The 23052-nt window shown below is 39.9% G+C and overlaps 1 protein-coding gene across 5 annotated transcripts in view; it reads left to right on the plus strand.

Moving 5' to 3' along the window:
* mtm1 (myotubularin 1) overlaps positions 1-23052 on the plus strand; it is a 161876-nt gene that overhangs the window by 34806 nt on the left and 104018 nt on the right. The window contains exons 1-5 of one of the 5 annotated variants that reach the window (XM_043705110.1): positions 6716-6814; positions 7067-7166; positions 13745-13798; positions 15223-15277; positions 15523-15617. In XM_043705110.1, the coding sequence (XP_043561045.1) occupies positions 7101-7166; positions 13745-13798; positions 15223-15277; positions 15523-15617 (270 nt within the window). In that variant the 5' untranslated portion in view covers positions 6716-6814; positions 7067-7100. Of the gene's footprint in view, positions 1-6715; positions 6815-7066; positions 7167-13597; positions 13618-13698; positions 13799-15222; positions 15278-15522; positions 15618-23052 lie in introns of those variants that run through there. The other 4 variants (XM_043705109.1, XM_043705112.1, XM_043705111.1 and 1 more) reach the window with 4 other exon arrangements.

A 23052-nucleotide genomic window follows, 5' to 3' on the forward strand; every position in this document is an offset into this window, starting at 1 on the left:
AAGGCCCTAAAGGAGCCTTCCACATCCATCAAAGTTTTACCTGCACATCCACTAATATCATTTATTGTATCTATTGCTCCCGATGAGGTCTCCTCTACATTGGGGAGACTGGGCGCCTCCTAGCAGAGCGCTTTAGGGGACATCTCCGGGACACCCGCACCAATCAATCACACTGTCCCGTGGCCCAACATTTCAACTCCCCCTCCTACTCTGCTGAGGACATGGAGGTCCTGGGTCTCCTTCACTGCCGCTCCCTCACCACCAGACGCCTGGAGGAAGAACGCCTCATCTTCTGCCTCTGAACACTTCAACCCCAGGGCATCAATGTGGACTTCAACAGCTTCCTCATTTCCCCTTCTCTCACCTCATCCTAGTTTCTAACCTCCAGCTCAACACTGTCTCCTTGACTTGTCCGGACTTGTCCGACCTGCCTAGCTCCTTTTCCACCTATCCACTCCACCCTCTCCTCCCTGACCTATCACCTTCATCTCCTCCCCCACTCACCTATTGTACTCTATGCTACTCTCTCCCCACCCCCCCCTTCCTCTAGCTTATGTCTCCACGCTTCAGGCTCTCTGCCTTTATTCCTGATGAAGGGCTTTTGCCCGAAACGTCGATTTTGCCTGTCCTCGGATTTTGTATGTACACTGTATCATCACGTGTACCGTCCACCCTGTACTAATAGAGTCTGAGCTGTTTTTGGATGGTAGTATTTTGGGAGTGAGTGTCAAGCATTCCCAACTCCTCAGAATAAAATGTTATTAAGGAGGACTTTGGAGGGTCAGGGTGTGTCTTTACTGTGTGTCTTGGTGAATGGCAGAGGGTTTAATTTGGTTTTATTATTTTTTGTAGTGATTAGGTACAACTGTAATTTACACGACTGTTTCAAAAGTCAGTTAAGAATTAACTTTATTGCTGTGGGGCTAGGGCCATTTACAAAAACCAGACCTAAGGCAACTGAAGGACATTAGTGAATGAAAAAGGGTTGTACAGTAATCTCGTGGTTTCATGATCTCTCTTACTGAAACTTTTCAAATAAAATTCTAGGTTAATTTGATTGGCTGGTAGCTGGGGAATTTAAATTGTTGTAGACTATAATGCACTTGCTTAAGAGAGAAACCATTTTTGAGTGTAAAAGATCTTTCCTTTCTGGAGAAACTTACTTTTGTAGAAGAGGATTGATGCTGGATACTGTATGTTCAGAAATAGATGTCCTACCAGCAAGTTGGTGTGAAATTTTTTGCATTGTTAGAATTGGACAGCAGGCAGTGATCATTAGAGTAACAGCAGATTGATTATATGGTGAAATTGCATTTCAAGAAGATAATCTTACTACATTAAAGCCAGCATGACTTTGAATCATACAGTGATTCAGGTCTACTTGAAACAAATAAACAATTTGTGAGAGGATTTATAATCAAATCTTGCTGGGCTGTCATTGTGCAGCACAATCCTTTACAGTCATGATTTTACTAGCATGGATCTGAATAACTGAGTGGTTAAAAATACTTAGATGATGGTATTTAGAGAAATAATTCACTTCAAAGTTTTGTTGAATTCTTTTGACCAGCAACTTTGAATTATGCGTCTTTTGGGTGTGACTGTCTAATTAATTCCTTTGCTATTGGCAGATTTGTTTTTAAAAGAACGAGTGTTGTGTTCATGTTATCAGTGTGTAACAAAATGCATGGAATTTGTATATTGGTTCTGCTTTGTCCAACAAGCATTCCTCAGAATTTTAAAATTGGCTTGGACTTCTTTTACTGAGAAGATCCAATTTAGTACCTTGGCTAGAAATGGATGTATACTTCCAAGATTTACCCACTTCTTCTTTGATTGTTGCTATTGCCTCCTAGTTATCCAGAGGTATTATTCACAATTATTTCAACTTATTCTCTTCAGTTGCTTTTGGATTGTAGTATAGTTCAGAATTTTGTAACAGGGTATCCTTTAGAATAATAAGGATCAATGTACAAAGTGGTTGTGGCACAGTTTAAATGCTGGTCTTATGACCGGTTGCTGGTTTAAGTTACACCCATGATATCTGGCCAAGGGAGAAAAAATTGGAGGGAATAAAGGATTTGGTTGAGTGGGTCCAGGCATTTCCTGGAGGCTGGTATTGGCTTGGTCCTTAGAGCAGACCTTGCCCTACCCTCAGACAGTAAACGAGGATAAGTTAACTTCCTTGTGTGCTTGCAGAAAAGTGAACTCTGCAGGATTTTATTTAGGAGGCAAAGTTCAAGATCATGGCATGAAAACTGTTTCTCCTAGTTGTAAATTATGTTACCTTTTTTTTTGAAAAAGAACATAAGAAAAATTCTTCAGAGATGTGCTCCTGCATTTATGCAGAGACTAGAACAAAGAACCATTTGTCACTTAAAATGCATTTTAATGCCAGAACAGTGTGTTAAGATTCCAGTTGGCTAAGTGACAAACCCAGACTATTTACTTCACCAAGATCTTTAGATTTAATTTTTCCAGTGAGGTTTGAAATATTACATTAGAACAGCAAACTATTTAAACTTTTCTCTAATTTTACAGCACCCAGATCACGTGTCAAATGTGCACTTGCCTTTGTGATGATTTATTTTTCAAATAAAAAAGTAATTCTCCACAACACTATTATCCTAAACCTGTAGATTCACACTTGCACAGGCAACTGCAGACTCTGCAGCTGTTCATTTACGTGCAAACCTGGGCAGTGAGCCGGAACCTTTCGGACCTTGTGTTCCAGGCCTCACCACGTATTGACAGATGTATGTGTTTTGCTGAATAGCAGTCAAGGATGGAGAGTATGGTTGTGATCGGAGGCCAATTATCGTGCTAAATTCAGTTAATTAACCATAAACCAGAGATGGAGTCTTTGAACCTCCTTAATTTGTATGGTTCAGCACCACGTCATTATACCCGCTGGGCCATGAGCGAAGCTTTCACCAAGTCTTTCTTTCCTACAGTTTTCAGATGTGTATGGTCTAGGAGGAAAAAAAAATCATATGGTGTTACTCTTGGCATGGAAGATCGAAGATCTTGAGTTTAGCCCTGTTTTCAGGGACATCAGCAGGCCTCCTCACTGACTCTTCAGTGCTGCACTGAGGGAGTGCTGAAAAGTCGTAACCTCTCATCAGAAAAATGGCACTTAAGTTGAGGGCCATCGGTCTTTTGAGGTTGATGCTAAGCATCACATGACACTACTTAAAGCATTGGAGCTATCCTTGTGTCCTGTGGCCAACAGTTTTCCCTCAAAAAGCATTAGTAGATTCTTAAATCATTTATCTAAGATTCTATCTAATTTTGTATATTGTTTGTGGGACTTTTACTGTGCAAATTAGCTACTTGAGTTTGCATTATTACAACAATGCATGTTTCATATGGAATTCATTTCCTCAAAAGCTCTTTGGGAATTATGAGGTCATGACAACTATTATGTTATTTTGTTCATATTGTCCAGAACTGTAGAACATTTTAAAAATAGTATAATAAACTGTACGGAATGACTTTACATATGGCCATTTGAGGAATCTGAGGAATCTTTTCAAATGAAGTAACATTCTTACGTTTTGACTGGGAATTCCCCAGGTTATTTAATGTATTGTGTTGGAAAATTCAAAAAACAGCTTTCAGATCCTAGCTTTTAGGTATTGAGCTGGGATAAGATGAGGACGGATGTTTTTTGTTTATCTCCTTCTGCGTGCTCTCCAGCATTCAACATGAAGTATAATCTCAATTTTTTTTGATGAATTTAAGGTGTATGAAAATCTTTTGTATAGGAAGGTAAGGAGCATGGTTTTAATTTGTAGCAACTGAGTTACTGGCAAAAAAAAAAGCTTTGAACGTTTGGACTAGTGGATGGTTTCAACAGGAGAATTAAAAAAACGTTTATTTCTAGAATACTTGAAAACTAGGTGTCCATGTAAAGGTAATCCTCCTATTGTTGTCCGATTTAACATGATCTTTTTAAAGGCTCATTTCTTAGATTTACCTTTGTATTTCCTCTTTGACATCCTGTGTTAATGTGTCATCAGGTCACAGAGTCATTGAAGAAAGTGGCTCCTTACTAAAATGAGTTACAGGGCTGCATAGGAAGACAGGATGGTGCCATGGTTTAAAGTTGCCTCAGTTCACCTGAGTATTCTGCTTAGTCCAAATGCTGTAGGAGATTATAAGTCCACACTTTTCATGGTGTACCAATCTACAATACCATTGGTGTTATGGGATTATTCTCGGAACACATACCTGTCATCTTTAAAGAATGGTTTTGCTGTTTGCTATTTATGCATGGAGGGAATATTGTGCCAGAGAAAATCTCATCTTTTAAGATTTTGTTCTTCTTGGGCAATTGTCCGTTTCGTTTTAAGTGTCGACAAATGTGAAGGTGATTTGCCTTCTACCCAACATGCCTTCATTGATAAAACCTTTGGATCATGGAGTCAAAGCAGTGTTCAAGACTAATCATTGACACTGTATCTTCTCCTGATTCATCAAGGCAACAGGTGTGCCATTAATTAGAGAATTTTGACATGGCAGTAGCATCCAAATGGAATTAAATCTTGTCATATTTGAATGGTATCAGTGGCCATGGAGAATCTTATGATGTCCTTAAGATTCAGTGAGAAATCAGAGCCTGAACAAGGGATGTTGACTTTGAAGTGGATGATGCTGACTTTGAAGTGGATGATGCTGACGTGGTGGAATTACTTGCAGAGGAAATTTCCAATGAAAACTTCATGCAACTAAAATGTCAATGAGCTGAAGAGGACAACCATACTGAAATCCAAGCTTGTCAAGCATTGGGAACACAACAGGAGTAAGTCATTCAGCCTGTTGAGTCTGCAGCACAGTTTATTTAGATCATAGCTGATGGAACACTCCAGTATCTTTTACCCTTGTACCATTGCAAATCAAACATTTATCAATCTCTACTTATACTCAAAGACTGAGCTACCATAGCCCTCTGGGGAGAGAACATTCCAAAGTTTTGTCACTCTCTTGTTCCCCTAATCTCTGTCCTAAATGCCATCCTCTTTATTTTTACCCCCGGTTGTAAACTCCCAACCTGGAGAAGTATCTTACCTGCATTTACCCTCTATATCCCTTTATGCTTTGTCAACAAAATGCCTATCAAGAACTTTAGAACTCATGAAAGAGGCAATGGAAATTTTTAAATTGATCAGGATGATAAATGATGGTATTAACTGCTACAAAAATGAATCAAGTGTCATAACTTAACTCAAAATATATCACTGATTGTGTCCTATTGATCCACAAGCTGTCCCAAATGTGTAACTGTAGTAAACTCTGATTCGTCCACCAAGATGATCACTTTTCCTGGTTGACTATGATTCAAGAAAGAAACAATTTACAGTAGGTTTCATCATTAGCAGAAAATAGCAGTCCAACTATTAAATATTTATAGTCCCAAATAGTCCTCAAAAGAAATGTATGGTAACTTACAGTTGAATAATGGTCTGTCCAGCAATCTTTAGCAAAATGTTGCAGATGATGTGAGTTTATATGATAATTCCTAATAATTTAATTTAATTTTGTAGGTAATTTCAGTTTGCAATGCACAGTACAGCGTTTCAGCTTGTACATTGGTTATTCTGGACAAGAAAGTGACCAAATGAATGCAACTCTGGCTTCAGCATTGATTCCTGTGGGAACTCACGATTCACTTGAATGTTGTTTCCCTTAAAGCAGAGATTCTCAGGAATGCAACCGCAATGTTAAATGAGACTACCTGTATGATTGACAGGAGCACGTAGTTTTGTCCTGTTTGTGCTTTGATTTCTTTCTTGCTAGTGGTTTGTGTTTGCATTTTTGCGCACACTGGTCTGTTTAAAGCTCTACTTGGCACTGTTGTCTCAGGAGTGAATAAATCTATCTCACCATATCAATAATGTGGATCTCAGGTTTTGATATCAGAAAGTAAATTGGAGCACTTACTTTGTTTGTGACCTCCAGCGTTCCACAGTTCAAGTCTAAATGACTTATTAGGATAGAGAGTGTGGATATAGTTTCCTGTACCTCTGTCAAGCAGTTAGATATAACTAATCTTATATTCAAAACATAGATGGTACAGATATTACAGTCGCTCCTTTTCCAAACCTTGTCTAACCCAAAAGGTCAGTTTTTACTATGATTCTGTTGCCTAAATGGTCACGAGTCCTTAAGCACTCTAGATTGAAGATATTTGATTTGTAAACAATTATTTTTTCATATCATTTCAATTAGTTCTGCGCATGCAGTCAGTTTTTGTTTGAGTAACTATCAGAAAAGGATAAAACAATAATTCAGTTGGTCCAGTTCATGTTTTGAAGGTAAAGACACTTTTTGTTCTCTAGTGATGCATTGACTATGATTGGGAACACAATGTTATGTTTGTGGTAGCCAGCTGGTGAGGAAGAAACCAGTGCCAGTCTTTGCTTGGTATAAATTTATTCACAGAGTGAATCATTTCAGGTATATCGCTCCCAGTCGATTCACACCCTTATTGTTAAGTGTCTCTTTATACTCTTTGAAAACCTATAAAACAAAATTAATCACAGTCTCTTAAAGGGGCAAAGTGTGTGTGCTTAATTAACCATCCAGTTGATGCTTTACACCTGTATATACTTAACCTCAATTGATATAATTAACACAAGTGAGTAGAATTTACTGAGGGGCTATCCCACTGCTAGTGTGTGGAGAGCATCAGCAGCAATGATTCCTCCTCCTTTCTGTCCAGTAATGCCTGGCCTTGGTTTCCTCTCAGCAGTGCAATATACTTTGAAGCCTGCAATTTCTTTTTGTTGTGACTGTATCCTACATAGTTGGTGTACTGTATCTACCCCATTGGAAATTCTGATATAGATTGTGAATTAAGCATATAAAATAATGTTGATGCATAGTTTCACAGATGAAGAGTTACTTCATTTCTAACCTATATATAACAAATATCAAACAGTACATAAACAGACTTGATCAAAATACATTGAAGACATCTCACTATAGTGACCTAAACACAGTTGATTTAATGTTTGGGTTTTGGGATGTGTTGTCATTGCTAACTGGTGTGTTTTTATTGCAGTCGACTTTGATTCCGCTAAGAACCTGGATAAATTATGGCTTCAGCATCATCACCAATAGTAAATTCCACTTCTGCAGCAAACAATGTAACGAATAAAAAGGTATGTTTCTCCCCTCCTCTGAATTTATTGATCACTGCAGACCCTGACTAATTGCCACGTCTACCTCCATATTGAGTATTGACCATCTGTTTACTCATTTTTAAAATAAATACGTTCATTGCATTTGGGATTTGCCGATTCTTGCATCATCTTGAAAGGGTGAGAATAGGTTGACTTCTTGGACAACTGGAGTTGAGACACCAATAGTGCTGTTAGGAAGGGTGTTCCAGGATTTTGACCCAGCGACAGTGGAGGAATATAGTTTTAAGCTATGATGGTTTGACTTAGAGGGGAACTTGCAGGTGTGATGCTTTCTTGCATTTGCTGCCTTGTACTTCTATAACCATAGAAAATAGGTGGTTCAGCACTTCAAGCCTGGTTGATCATCCAGCTCAATAGCTTTTTCCTGCTTTTCCTGCATATCCTTTGATCCCATTAGCCCAAGTGCTATGTCCAACTCCTCCTTGAAATCATACAATGTTTTGTTTTTTGTGACAATGAATTCCACAGGCTCACCACTCTCTGCACCTTCTCATCTCGGACCTAAATAATTTACCCCGAATCTTTAGATTGGCACCCTGGTTCTGAATTCCCCTGCCGTTGGGAATGTCCTTTCTACATCTCCCCTGTCAATCCTGCTCAAATTTTGTGGATTTCAATGTGATGCCCCTTATTCTTCTGAATTCCAGTGAATATAATCCACCTCCTTGTCTGTCATTCCTACCATCCCAGAAATCAGTCTGATAGGCCTTGGTTGCATTCCCTTTATAGCAAGAACATGTTTCCTCAGAAAAGGAGACCAAAACTGCACACACAGTTCAGGATGTGGTCTCACTGAGACCCTGTACAATTGCAACAAGACACCTGAACTAACCCTGTCACTATCAAGCACAATAGACCATCTGCCACCTTTACTGCCTGCTGCACCTGCATGCTTACCTTCAGTGACCAGTGCATGAGATCTTGTATGTTTCCCCATCTCAATTTCTAGCTGTTCATATAATATGCCTTCCTGTTTTGCTACCAAAATGAATAACATCACGTTTATCAACATTGTGGCTCAAAGGTAGAAGACAGAGGGTGGTGGTGGAGGGTTGTTTTTCAGACTGGAGGCCTGTGACCAGTGGAGTGCCACAAGGATCAGTGCTGGGTCCTCTACTTTTTGACACTTACATAAATAATTTGGATGCGAGCATAAGAGGTAGAGTTAGTAAGTTTGCAGATGACACGAAAATTGGAGGTGTAGTTGGCAGCGAAGAAGGTTACCTCAGATTACAACAGGATCTGGATCAGATGGGCCAATGGGCTGAGAAGTGGCAGATGGAATTTAATTCAGATAAATGCGGGGTGCTGCATTTTAGGAAAGCAAATCTTAGCAGGACTTATACACTTAATGGAAAGGTCCTAGGGAGTGCTGCTGAACAAAGAGACCTTGGAGTGCAGGTTCATAGCTCCTTGAAAGTGGAGTCGCAGGTAGATAGGATAGTGAAGAAGGCATTTGGTATGCTTTCCTTTATTGGTCAGAGTATTGAGTACAGGAGTTGAGAGGTCATGTTGCAGCTGTACAGGACATTGATTAGGCCACTGTTAGAATATTGTGTGCAATTCTGGTCTCCTTCCTATCGGAAAGATGTTGTGAAACTTGAAAGGGTTCAGAAAAGATTTACAAGGATGTTGCCAGGGTTGGAGGATTTGAGCTATAGGGAGAGGCTGAACAGGTTGGGGCTGTTTTCCTTGGAGCATCAGAGGCTGAGGGGTGACCTAATAGAGGTTTACAAAATTATGAGGGGCATGGATAGGATGAATAGACAAAGTCTTTTCCCTGTGGTGGGGGAGTCCAGAACTAGAGGACATAGGTTGCGGGTGAGAGGGGAAAGATCTAAAAGAGACCTAAGGGGCAACTTTTTCATGCAGAGGGTGGTACATGTATGGAATGAGCTACAAGAGGGTGTGGTGGAGGCTGGTACAATTGCAAAATTTAAGAGGCATTTGGATGGGTATATGAATTGGAAAGGTTTGGAGGGATATGGACTGGGTGCTGGCAGGTGGAACTAGATTGGGTTGGGATATCTGGTCGGCATGGACAGGTTGGACCGAAGGATCTGTTTCCATGCTGTACATCTCTGACTATCTATTATATTTGCATTTAACCATTTACTCAACTTGTCCAAATCACACTGAGCATTTCTGCAACCTCCTCATAGTTCATCCTCTTTTCTCCTCTTCTCTCCCCACTGCCCTGCAAAAACATTCTGCCATCTGCAAATTTAGGGATATTACATTTAGATCTCATCTAAACCATTAATACATAATTTGCATAGCTGGGGTCCTAGCACTGAATGCTGTGGTACCGCACAAATCACTGTCTGCCATTCGGCAAAAGACCTGTGTATTCCTACTCTTTTGTTGCCTGTCTACCAACCAGTTTTCTTTCCATCTCAATTGATTATCCCCCGGTTCCATGTACATTAATTATACACCTTAATCTCTTATGCAGAGTTTTCAAAGTTGAAAGCTTTCTGAATGTCCAAATAAATTGCATCTTCTGTATACCCCTTATCAACTCTACTCAGTACATCCTCGAAGAATTCCAGTAGATTGTCAAGCATGATTTTCTTTTCTTGAATTCATACCAGCCCTGTTTGGTCCTATTTCTCTACTTTTAAATCTTTAATTACTGACTGTAGCATTTTCCTCACTACTTTTATGAGCGAAATGTCACAGGATTAGAAGGTGTTCCCAAAGGAGCCTTTGTGAATTGCTGCAATGCTGCTTATGTGTGATGTATGGCGCTGTCCAACTCTGCATCAGTGATGGACGTTGTGAATGTTTAAGGTGGTGGATGGCTGCTTTGTCGTGGATAATGTCAAAACTACTTCAATGTTGTGGGAGTGGTAATCATCCAGACAAGGGGAGAGCATTCCATCTGACTTGTATCTTTTTGTACGGCTGGGAGACATTGGGCAGTTAGATGAATCACTGCAGAATCTGTAGCCTCTGACCTGCTGTTGTGGGCACAGAATTTATATGTCTGGTCCAGATCAGCTTCTGGTCAACTGTAATCACCAGAATATTGATCGTGGGAGATTCAGTGACGGTGATGCCATTGAGTAGAAACATAGAAAATATGAGCAGGAATAGGCCATTCACCCCACTGAGTGTGTTCTGCCATTTAAACAGCTGATGGCTGATCATCTTCTCCCTCTCCATTTTTCTCCATTATCTCCACATCCCTGATGTTACTAATATTGAGAGATGTTGATTTCTTTCTTGAACTCGCTCAATGATTAAGCTTCCACATCGCTCCGTGGTAAAGAACTCCAAAGATTCTCACCCTCTTAGAGTGAAGGAATTCCTCTTCATCTCAGTCTTAAATTACTTGCCCCTTAATTTGAGACTCTGTTTTTGGTTCTAGACATAACATTCTGGGAAACTTCCCACCCACATCTACTGCTGGCCTGTAAGAATTCTGCGAGTTTCAATGAGATCACCTTTCATTCTTCAAAACTCTAGGGAATCCAGGCCCAGTTTCTTCAGTTTCTGTCCTCATGAGTCAGAGTTGAAACTTTATTGCTGGAACAGCACAGCAGGTCAGGCAGCATCCAGGGAACAGGAGATTCGACGTTTCGGGCACAGGCCCTTCCCTAAATTTGCAGATGCTGCCTGACCTGCTGTGCTGTTCCAGCAATAAAGTTTCAACTTTGATCTCCAGCATCTGCAGACCTCACTTTGTCCTCATGAGTCAGCCCTGCCATCTGAGGGATTGGACGATGAACATCTGTTGTACATCCTCGAGGACAAGAATCTCCCTCCTCAGATAAGGAGACTAAAATTACATATAATACTCCAGGTGTGGTCTCACCATGGCTCTGTACAATTATAGCAAGCTATCTTTGTTCCTGTCCTTAAATGGCCTTGCAATAAAGGCCAACTATTTGCCTTCCAAATAACTTGCTGCATGTGCATGCTAACTTTCAGTGACTCATTAGCAAGGATCCCTTTGGACATTAGTACTTGCCACTCTATCATTAGAGATGGCCGTTACCTAACAATGTGTAGAGCAAATTTTACTTGCCATTTATCAATCTAAGACTGGATATACTCTGTTTTACTGCGTATGGGCACAAACAGTTTCAGTATCCTCTGCAAGAAGGATTCACGAAGGAGATCTAGACAAGTCATCTGTGTGGGCAAACACATGACAGATGTAGTTTCATGTGGCTAAATATGAAGTTCTACACTTCAGGTTTTTTTTAATAAACGAAAGGCAGAGTCTTATTTAGATAGTGATATCTTGTGAAATGTGGTTATGCAAGGCGATCTTGGTGTCCCTTGTATACCAGACAATGAAAGTAAGCAAGCAGATGTTCAGACATTTTGGAAGGCACATGGTAAATTGGCCTTCATTGAAAGAGGATTTGGTTTTAGAAGTAGGGCTGACTTACTCCAGTTATAAAGGGTCTTGGTAAGACTGCATCTGGAGTCTTGTGTACAGTTTTGATCTCCTCAACCTAAGGAAGGATATACTTGCCATGGGACGATTGGGGAAAATTCCGTAGGCTGACACCGAAGATGGCAGAGCCATCATATGGTGCAAGATTGGTTTGACTGGACCTGTATTCACTAGAAGAAGAAGAAATGATTTGGATGTGAGCATGAGAGGTACGGTTAGTAAGTTTACAGATGACACCAAAATTGGAGGTGTCATGGACAGTGAAGAAGGTTGACTCAGATTACAAGAGGATCTTGATCAGATGGGCCAATGGGCTGAGAAGGGCAGATGGAGTTTAATTCCGATAAATGTGAGGTGCTGCATTTTGGGAAAGTAAATGTTAGCAGGACTAATACACTTAATGGTAAGGTCCTAGGGAGTGTTACTGAACAAAGAGACCTTGAAGAGCAGGTTCATAGCTCCTTGAAAGTGGAGACATGGGTAGATAGGATAGTGAAGATGACCTTTGGTATGCTTTCCTTTATCAGTCAGAGTATTGAGTACAGGAGTTGGGAGGTCATGTTGCGGCTGTACAGGACATTGGTTAAGCCATTGTTGGAATATTGTGTGCATTTCTGGTCTCCTTCCTATCGGAAATATGTTGTAAAGCTTGCAAGGGTTCAGAAAAGCTTTACAAGGAAGTTGCCAGGGTTGGAGAATTTGAGCTACAGGGAGAGGCTGAACAGGCTGGGGCTGTTTTTCCTGGAGCGTCGGAGACTGAGGGGTGACCTTTTTGGAGGTTTACAAAATTGAGGGGCATGGATCGGATAAATAGGTAAAGTCTTTTTGCTGGGGTGGGGGAGTCCAGAACTAGAGGGCATAGGTTTAGGGTGAGAGGGGAAAGATATAAAAGAGACCTTAGGGGCAACTTTTTCACGCAGAGGGTGGTACGTGTATGGAATGAGCTGCCAGAGGATGTGGTGGAGGCTGGTACAATTACAACATTTAAGAGGTATATGAATAGGAAGGGTTTGGAGGGATTTGGGCCAGGTGCTGGTAGGTGGGACGAGATTGGGTTGGGATATCTGGTCGGCATGGACGGGTTGGACCAAAGGGTCTGTTTCCATGCTGTACATCTCTAGGACTCTAAAAGGGGATCTGATTGAAACAAATGAAATTCTAATGCAGGCAGCAAGAGTAGATGCAGGGTGGATGCTCCCTCTTGGGTGCGGGAATCTAGAACCAGGCTGGACAGTCTCAGGATATGGAGAGGACCATTTACGCTTGAGATGAGGAAACATTTCTTCACCCAGGATAGTCACTTTGTGGAATTTGCTCCCTCTGAAGGCTGTAGAGGCTGGGTCACGAGTTTATTTAAGAAAGAGATTGATAAACGTATAGACATTTTAAAGGCATCAAGGAGAATGAAAGAAAATTGGGAATGTATCATTGAGAGGGAATTAACCATGATCATATTGAATGGTGGAGCAAGGGCCGAATGGCCTACTCCTGCTCCTAGTTTCTTAACTTCTTTAAACACTGCATTACATTACTCTGCAGTGGTTCCAACATTATTTTTGCAGCAAGTGCTTTTTCCCTCTGGTTTTAATTATCGACTGTAGAATACATGAGTAAAGTGATTAACGATATAAAGTTTGTTTTTTTTTCCTCTTGGTAGAATCCTCATTTTGGGTAATGCAAATCACAAGGTGCCACATTTTGTCCATCGTTTCAGTTGAGTCCGTTCAGCTGGGGTAGGAAGTTAGATGTACAATTAATCTCAGTGGTCTGTGCTCAAGGAACAAGCTTAAAAGTAACAAAGAAATAATAATAGCAGTTTTGGACAGTACTGCTTGCTGTTGTAAGGTGCATGTGAGTTGCTAAGAGAGAACATGATTGAACTTAGCTTTATTGCCTGTTAAAATTGTTAGCTTGGAGCCCATGAGCGGATTACCTTTCTGTGCAGGCTAGGTTACAACAGTCAACATGGACTTCACCAGAACATTTAAAAGCAATGAGGTGGTAATTTGACAAAGCTTGTTAACATAAATGGCAATTAAACAGCATCAGTCAAGGTAATTTTCATATTTTTTGGTTAAGAAACAGCTATAGAGAGAAAAAAATGACCCCAATTTGTGATTACCAGGGAAAGGGAATGGCACCTGGGACAGAGCTCAGGACTTCGTTTTTACAAGCCCAGGTGAGTTAACTTTCCAGCTGGGGTTTCCTCCACTCTGTCTGCTTCTCCCACCTTCCTCTCTCCCCTTTCCCTCTGTCACAGTCTTATCCCTTTTGCTCTTTTCTCTCTTGCCCTTCTCACTCTGCCACCAACCCCCCGTGAACCTCGAGAAATAATGCATGAGGTTTTGCACTCCGAAAAATATTATCTCCAGTTGCATTACCCCACCAGTAAGCATTTCACATTGAAATGAAAGTGGCTGAGATTTTTTAAAGCCTTTTCGTAAAAGGTTATTAATAAATGAAGTGAAAGAAAAATGAATGAAAGTGACTGTCATTTGACTATCAAATCTTCTCCTCCTCCTCCTGCACTCTCTGACCTCTCCCTCAACCAATGAACTTTCACTTCATATTTTTTTCTTGAACTATGATCCTTCCATGTAAAATTATGTAATCATTAATTATAGAAACCCTATGAATGAGCTGTAAAGTTGCCTACCAATCCTGTGCAAAATGCCAAATCATGTGATCTGTAACCTGCCTGTAGTTCGGGTACCCTAGCATATAGACACATACGATGAATAGTCATTTAGCTAAACTGCAGGATGATCTGGCGAATGTACACTAGAATGAATTGCCACCGAGGAGGAGAGAGAAGGCTGGATGTTTGAACTAAGTTCCAAACAGACTGCAAGAAGGTAAACTTGTAATTGGTCTTGTATTAACTCATGGATTTATTTACAGGAGCTGTGAGGCATGGCATTGTTCTTAATCTGCAAAACATGAGTTTGGAAATAAGAATGATATATGGGGAATACTCAGCAGCTCAGGCAGCATCTATGGAGAAAGAAAGTGAGTTCATGTTTCAGGTCCCTGACCTTCAGGGACCTGAAACTAACTTGCGCAAGTTAGGTGCCGGTAACAAGAAATGGTAGGATAAGATTGATGCACCTTTTAGGATGCCATAAAACAGAGGATTTAAAAAGCAGTAAATAAAAGACTAGTGATGATGACGTCTGTTTCCTGACAGTTGGATCAATTTGTATCCGTAATTGAACTTTCCTGGAAACATGAAGTACGTGTTGATTTATTTTAACCTGTATGATTTAATAACATTGTTAAATCATTTTATTGAAGAGGCTGGGGGAGCTTTGTGGAGGTTTCTCATGATAAACAGTAGCTAAGAAGTTCTTTTTATGTCTATTGTAATGGGATTTTGGAAAAAGCAAATACTAAAATTTAACTCCATTCAAAGTGTGGTTCTGTAAATAAAAAAAACTTGAATTGAATTTGAGAATTTGTAAAGTACTAGGATTTGTCTGTATGATTTGTTTGTTGTGAAGAATAGCCAGAACTAATTGTATAGTGATCACTGCAGCATAAGAATATTTGATGAGCAAAATCAAATGCATTTGCAAGGTTAATAGGACATTTCCTTCTTTTCAGGCACAGCTGACCGACGAAATACCATTGTTAGCAGGAGAGGATATTAAAAGTAAAGGTAGGAATGCATTGACAGTAATTCAGCCTGTAAATCTGTTTACTACCTAATTAAACTTTGTTTCATTATTTTGAGATCTAAATAGTAAACTTCTTTTTTAGGAATTTTCCTCATTAATTACTGCATTTATAATTTTTTGTGTATTTGTCATTAATTTGCGCAAAGATGATTTATCAAAGAATTTAAAAAAAAAAAATTGTTGCTAGCTTCTATCAGCTAATGACTCTTTAATTCCTACTTCATAGAAAAGGATGTGATCTACATTTGTCACTTTAATGGACCTAAGAAGGGAGTGGTGTACATTACAAACTACAGGCTTTACTTTAAAAGTGTTGAAATGGTAAGTTCTGATTTTGTTTAATCGTTGAAATTCTTTCACTTTTGTATTTCGCTGTGGTGTGTTACTGTAAATCCATGTCTTCATGCTCAAGTGTTATTACATGGAGATAGGCAACCAAAGCAAATCACCTTTTCTACTTCTGTTTGCGCAATACTGTAAAAGTAAAACCTTCAAAGACCCTCAAAATTGGCCCCAGTGGTTCCTCAGCAGACTTTTTGAATAACCATTCCCAAACTTTGTGAACAATCACTTCTTGACGTCGGTTTATAGCTTAAATAAAAGACTTAGTAATTTATACACAGTACAGTAACGCAAAGCAAAATTAAATAACAAAATAATCTAATTGTTGACTATGTTTAAGCCCAATGACCTTTGTTTTTGAGCCCTGTTGGTGCACAAAACAGACAGACAATGATAAACAAAAGAAAATAACACAACTGGCGGATTACTGAAGTGATTTTTGCAGTGCATTGTTCTGTAGGCATGGATAGTTGTTTCTTGGTTGATATTCTGAAGGTGCTGATCAGGGCCATCTTGTTAGCTCACTCAGAGTAGGTCAGTACCATGTATTATGAGCAGAGCTGGGCACTGTACCATAGGAAGGATACATTGGAGTACAACATAGGTTTACAAGAATGATATCTGGATTTCAAAAGTTATGAGGGGAGACTATACAAAGTAAGTCTTTTTTCTCTTAGAATTTAGAAGGTTAGGGGGTGCTATGATCAAAATCTTCAAGATATTAACAGGAGAAGATACGGTAGATGAAGGTAAGCTATTTCCACTGGTTGGGGATTATAGAACTAGGGAGCATAGTCTAACAATCAGGGTTAGGCTGTTCTGGAGCTAACTTGGGAACCACTTCTACATAAAAAGGGTGATAGATGGAACTTTCTTCCACAACTGGCAGTGGATGCTAAATCACTTGTTAATTTTATGTCTGAGATAGGGAAACTTTTGTAAAGCAAAGGAATTAAAGCGATATGGGCCAAAGGCAGGTAGATGGAGTTATAGAGTGATAGAATCATACAGCACGGAAACCGACTCTTTGGTCCAACCAGTCCGAGCCAACCATAATCCCAAACTAAACTAGTCCCACCTGCCTGCTCTTGGCCCATATCGATTAAACCTTTCCTATTCATGCACTTATCCAAATGTCGTTTAAACATTAATTGTACCCACATCCACCACTTCCTCGGGAAGTTCATTCCACACATGGACAACTCTCTGTATAAATAAAAATGTCCTTTGTCTTTTTTTTAATCTCTTTCTCCCCCACCCCACCTTAAAAATGCACCCCATAGTCTTGAAATCCCATATCCTAGGGAAAAGACATTAACCCTATCTATAACCCTTGATTTTTTTATTTAACTTCTATTAGGTCATCTGACACCCACCTGTACTCAAGTGAAAAAAAATCCAGCCTTTCTCTATAATTCAAACCTTAAATACCTGACAACATTCTGATAAATCTCTTCTGAACCCTCTCTAGCTTAATAATATCTTTCCAATAACTGAGTGACTGGAATTGGGCACAGTATTCCAGGTGAGGCCTCACCAATGTCCTGTACAACTTCAACATGACTTCCCAACTCCTATACTCCAAGGACTGAGCAATGATGGCAAGCTTTTTTAACCACCTTGTCCACATGCGACGCAAACTTCAAGGAATTATGTACCTGCACCCCCTAAGTCCCTCTGTTCTTCAACACTACCCAAGACTCTACCATTAAGTGCATAAGTCCTACCCTTGTTTGTCGTATCGAAATGCAATATCTCGCGTTTATCCAGATTGAACTCCATCTACTTTTTAGTCCATTTGATCAAGACCCCTTTGTAACCTTAGAAAGCCTTCTTTCACTGTCTACAATGCCACCATATTTGGTCTCATTTGCAAACTTATCATCCATGCCTTCTGAATTCTCATCCAAATCATTTATATAAATGACAAACAAAAGAGGACAGAGCCAATCCCAGTGGAACACAGGTGGGGATAGGCCTCCAGTCTGAAAATCAACCCTTCACCAGCATTCTGTCTCCTCCTGTTAAGCCAATTATGTATCAAAGTGGCAAGCTCACCCCAAATCCCATGTGACCTAATGTCACTAATCAGTCCTCCATGCGGAATCCTGTCGAAGACTTTACTAAAGTCCAAGTGAACAACGTATGCTGCTCTGCCCTCAATCTTTTCAGTAACTTCCCCAAAAATCTCAATCAAGTTTGTGAGACATTATTTTCCTCTCACACAACTATGCTGACTTCCAAATTCAATTTTTGCCTCTCTAAATGTCCATACATGCTATCTTTTATGATCACATCCAACAATGTCCCCAGAACCAAAGTCAGGTTCACAGGTCTATAATTCCCCGGTTTCTCCTTGCAACTTTTCTTAAACAAAGTACAAAGTTAGCCACCTTCCAGTCATCAGGCACCTCACCTGTAGTTACAGATGATACAAATATTGATCAAGATTCAACCTGCAGTTAACTTTCAGGTCTGGCCTTACAAGCAAACCACAGTTTGTTTGATTTGTTTTTTAACGTAAGCTGCTGCCCATTGTCCAAAGGTCATTTTCAGTTCTCCGTTCACAGCTCCAAACAGCAAGTGATACAAGATAAAAATAAAAAAATCAATGAATGTTCCAGCACAAGTTAAAGGTCTGTAATCTGTTACTTGTGTCTCTATTCCCATTAACATTCTTAATATCACCATTTCCCTAAATCTTGTATGAAAGTCTGTCTCTTTGGCTAGCTTCAAGAAGTTCCGGCTAGCACTTAATGCCGGCAAGTTCTCCCATCAGCAACTCAAGCCTTTATAAAGGCCAAATTTAATTAATTAAGATTTGAATGCTGCGCACAGAAATGAAGAGGCTATTTCTTGTCTACCTGACCACCACCAGTTCTCAGTTTTATGGCTTTATAACCCAGACAGCCTCTCTTAGCATGCAAACTCAAAATTATTTTTTTGTGCAGTGTACGTGTGAACAGTTTCTAATTGGTAACCAGATCTAATTAGAGGGCAGATTTCTGGCAAAGAGTACCTCGCTATGTAAAGACTGCAACTTAGATACTATCACATTCAAGCAGTTATTTATCATAGAGTTGCAGAAATGCCATTTCTTTTCCCTGATGCCAAGTCCAATGACATTTTAGGAGAGATGGCTAAAAACATATTCAGGTGGGAGAGTTTTAGGGAGGAGAGGAATGTGGAATAGTTTGAGGACGGAATTCAAGTGTGGAGCAAAGATTATTGGATACATGAGAACACATGGTAGGGTGAAAGATGAACGGCATTTGAAAGTATTTTAAATTTCAATGCCAATAAGTGGTACCTGATTATTGCCCTTGTCTTCTACTTACTACTGTTCTTTATAACCTTGGTAGTAGTCAGAAATGTTGGCTCCTACCTTCAATTTAGATGAAGATTTAGACAAAAAAAAACAAATTTGTTAGTCACCTTTTCAGGTTTTATCTCACCCATTTTTCCCTCCTTTTGGTAATCCTCCCCTTCTGAATGTGCTGAAGTAAACTTCATATAAGCATTGGCATGAAACCACAGGATTGCTAAAGTGGCCATTGTCCATATCTGAGTTCAGTTAGTGTGTGTCAGTGGGCAATTTCATGGGGGAAAGTTGCAATTAAGACTGCCTCCATCATTATCTGTAAATGTGGACACTGTCACAAATGTCACTGTGCCAGCAGGATTCACTTACGAGCAATTAAGAGTAAGGACACTGACTTAAAATGAAAAATTGTAGCAAAGCACCCTAAAGGGAGAAGCCTTGCATTTCTGAAGCAAGTGACCACAATGTCTGTTCATGCTTGCAACAGAAGGAAACTAGTCTCAACTTTATTTTTCTTCTGCTTTTCTGATGCTGAACACTTGGCTACTTAGACTATTTTTCAATAGTGTCAGACATCCTGTCTGATTCAAAAACTAGTTTTCCGTTCTGGGCTTGAGTGCAAGGACTGTTTTTCAACTTAAATTCAGCAATTTTGTATTGCCTTGTGTGTTACTTGAGTTGCAGGTTTTGATCATATCTCATTTTTTGGAGGCATGCATTGGTACATTCAGTTCCATATTTAGACAAGCGTGTATTTTTTGATGATCATGTGTAGTCTGCAAAAGTCAGGTAGTGAAATATTTGATGCCTTTTCCAAGGAAACCCACTGTGGCATATGGCAGCAAGTTTATGCAATCTGATTTTCTGAGAGCTTTGTATATGCTTAACATGTTAGATATTTGAATCAAATGTTGGTTTCTGGTTCCAAGATTGATGTGTGACTATTCAGTGAATACTTGGATGGTAAAACGTCAAGTGCTAATATGTTGCTCTTACAATGTCAGTACAAGCATCGGATACTGATACTCCTGGTTTAGTGTTATGTAGGCTTATATGGAATGTTTGTAGCTGACATGGTGCTTCAGAATCTCTAGCATGTGGGATTGCATCTGTTGTGCCTTTTAACTGACATATGATTGATATAAGCTGATAACTGGTGCTTTGGTAAGTTTGGCAGTGCGTTGGTAAACCATCTGACGTGGCAACGCCGACAGTGTCAGGGTGGCATGGAATTATTCATCTTGTTTCTCTCCGATAAACTAATGCAAATCTCATAGATGCCTCTAACTAATAATCCATCAATGATCCTGAAGTCACACCTTAATTCCATACATTTTACCTTTGCCTTTATCCCTAAATCAAGCCCTCACCACTGTTGTAGCAGTTTTTCAGTTGTTGGTTGGGGTGGGGGAGGAGTACAGTGAAGGATGGTAGAGGTTGTAAGTGAGCTGCAGACATGTATGCAGTATTATTTACTGTTATATTAAATACAGGTCCTGCTCCAGTATTAACGTTCTACTCATCAACTTGACAGTTGAATAATGTGTATCAATCAGTGTGATTGTGCAATAATGGTAATATCACTAGTTATGCAATCCAAAGGCTCTGTGATGTGCTGGAGAAATGGATTCACATCCTATCACAACATTCATAATGGACATTGATAGTAGGTAAGTCAGTCTAAATAATGCCATTGAAAGTAAAGGGGTGATGGTTAGATTCTGTCTTTTTGGCATGATTGTTACCTGGCACCTCTGTGGTGTGAATGTTGCTATCCATTTACCAGCCCAAACCTGAATGGTCTTGCTGCACTTCAACATGGACTGCTTCAGTCATAGAGTCATAGAGAGGTACAGCATGGAAGCAGACCCTTTGGTCCAACTTGTCCATGTCCAACTTGGATATCCCAACGCAATCTAGTTCCACCTGCCAGCACCCGGCTCATATCCCTCCAAACCCTTCCTATTCATATACCCATCCAAATGCCTTTTAAATGTTGCAATTGTACCAGCCTCCACCACATCCTCTGCAGCTCATTCCATGCACATACCACCCTCTGTGTGAAAAGGTTGCCCCTTAGGTCTCTCTTATGTCTTTCCCCTCTCATCCTAAACCTATGCCCTCTAGTTCTGGACTCACCCACCCCAGGGAAAAGACTTTGTCTATTTATCCTAACCATGCCCCTCATGATTTTATAAACCTCTATAAGGTCACCCCTCAGCCTCTGACACTCCAGGGAAAACAGCCTTAGCCTATTCAACCTCTGCCTACAGCTTAAATCCTTCAACCCTGGCAACATCCTTGTAAATCTTTTCTGAACCCTTTCAAGTTTCACAACATCTTTCCGATAGGAAGGAGACCAGAATTGCACACAATATTCCAACAGTGGCCTAACCAATGTCCTGTTCAGCCGCAACATGACCTCCCAGCTCTTGTACTCGATACTCTGACCAATAAAGAAAAGCATACCAAATGCCACCTTAACTATCCTATCGAACTGCGACTCCACTTTCAAGGAGCTATGAACCTGCTCCCCAAGCTCTCTTTGTTCAGCAGCACTCCCTAGGTCCTTACCATTAAGTGTATAAGTCCTTCTAACATTTTCCTTTCGCAAAATGTAGCACCCTTCATTGATCTAATTTAATCTTCATCTGCCACTTCTCAGCCCATTGGCCCATCTATTTGAGATCCCGTTATAATCTGAGGTAACCTTCTTTGCTATCTACCACACCTCTAATTTTGGTGTCATCTGCAAACTTACTAACTATGCCTCTTATGCTCACATCCAAATCATTTATATAAATGATGAAAATAGTGTACCCAGCACTGATCCTTGTGGCACTCCACTGGTCACAGGCCTCCAGTCTGAAAAACAACTCTCCGCCACCACCCTCTGTCTTCTACCTTTGAGTCAGTTCTGTATCCACATGGCTGCTTCTCCCTGTATTCCGTGAGATCTAACCTTGCTAACCAGTCTCCCATGGGGAACCTTGCCTTCAATGGAATGCCTTACTGAAGTCCATATAGATCACATCTACTGCTCTGCCCGCATCAATCCTCTTTGGTGTCTGAGGTGTCATGAATAATGCTGAACGTAGCACACACATACACTGATGATTGTATAATACTCCACTTCTGACCTTATGGAAGGAAGATAATTGCAACAGCTGAGGGTGTTTGGACCTAGGGTACTTCCCTGAGGCATTGCTGTCATTCCTGACTCCAGACTCTTAGCAATGTGGTTGACTCTTAAATGCCCTCTGAAATTACCAAGTGAGTAATTGTAAGAGTATTGAGGAATGGACAAAACAGGCTGGCCTTGCCAGTAATATCGAAATTCCATGAATGAATAAAACTAAATTTCTGTACCATTATTTTTCACAGAAGGCTTGCTGTAATTCCTCTGAAGTAAAAATACGATTGTTTATATCAGATTTTTGCAAGAAATTGTTCTTGTTGTATTAATATTAAACTGTTGTCAATGTAGCTTTTGGTATGGAAGTGAGTGGAAAGAGTGGGAAGCTTTTGGTTTCAAAAGTTTGAAAGATTAAAGTGACGCATAAGAAGAATATTTGCTTAGAAAGTTTATTAGGTTGCTTTTGTGGCTGGGTGCAATTTATTGGTAATATTAGAATGATGAATGAAAGTAATGGCCAAACTGAGTGCTTCATATATAATTTATCGAGAAACTGAGATAGTCTTGTTTTAGCTGGAAAATATTTGAATTTCTTCACTAATTAAATCTATCGATTCATTCAGTCTCTGCACCTGCATTATTGTTGAAATAATACTATTTTAGAAACCATAAAACTATCTGAATTCAAGTAAATGAGCCACAACGGTAATACTTAGTGAGAAATAAAATTGGGTCAGGCAGTATCTATGGAATGGTAAACAGTTAATGTTTCCAGTCAGTAACCTTTCATCAGAAGCTGCTAGTTTTCAGTTTTGATAAAAAGACCTGAAAGGTTTAACTGTGTTTCTTCCTCCCTAGATGGTGTCTGCCAAACTGAATGTTGTCAAGCTTAGCGTTTCATTTCAGATTCCCAGCATCTCTATATATTTTACTTTCAGTAAAATTAGATTTCTTTT

This window comes from Chiloscyllium plagiosum, chromosome 15 (genome assembly GCF_004010195.1).
Source record: "Chiloscyllium plagiosum isolate BGI_BamShark_2017 chromosome 15, ASM401019v2, whole genome shotgun sequence".
NCBI classification, from domain to species: Eukaryota; Metazoa; Chordata; class Chondrichthyes; order Orectolobiformes; family Hemiscylliidae; genus Chiloscyllium; species Chiloscyllium plagiosum.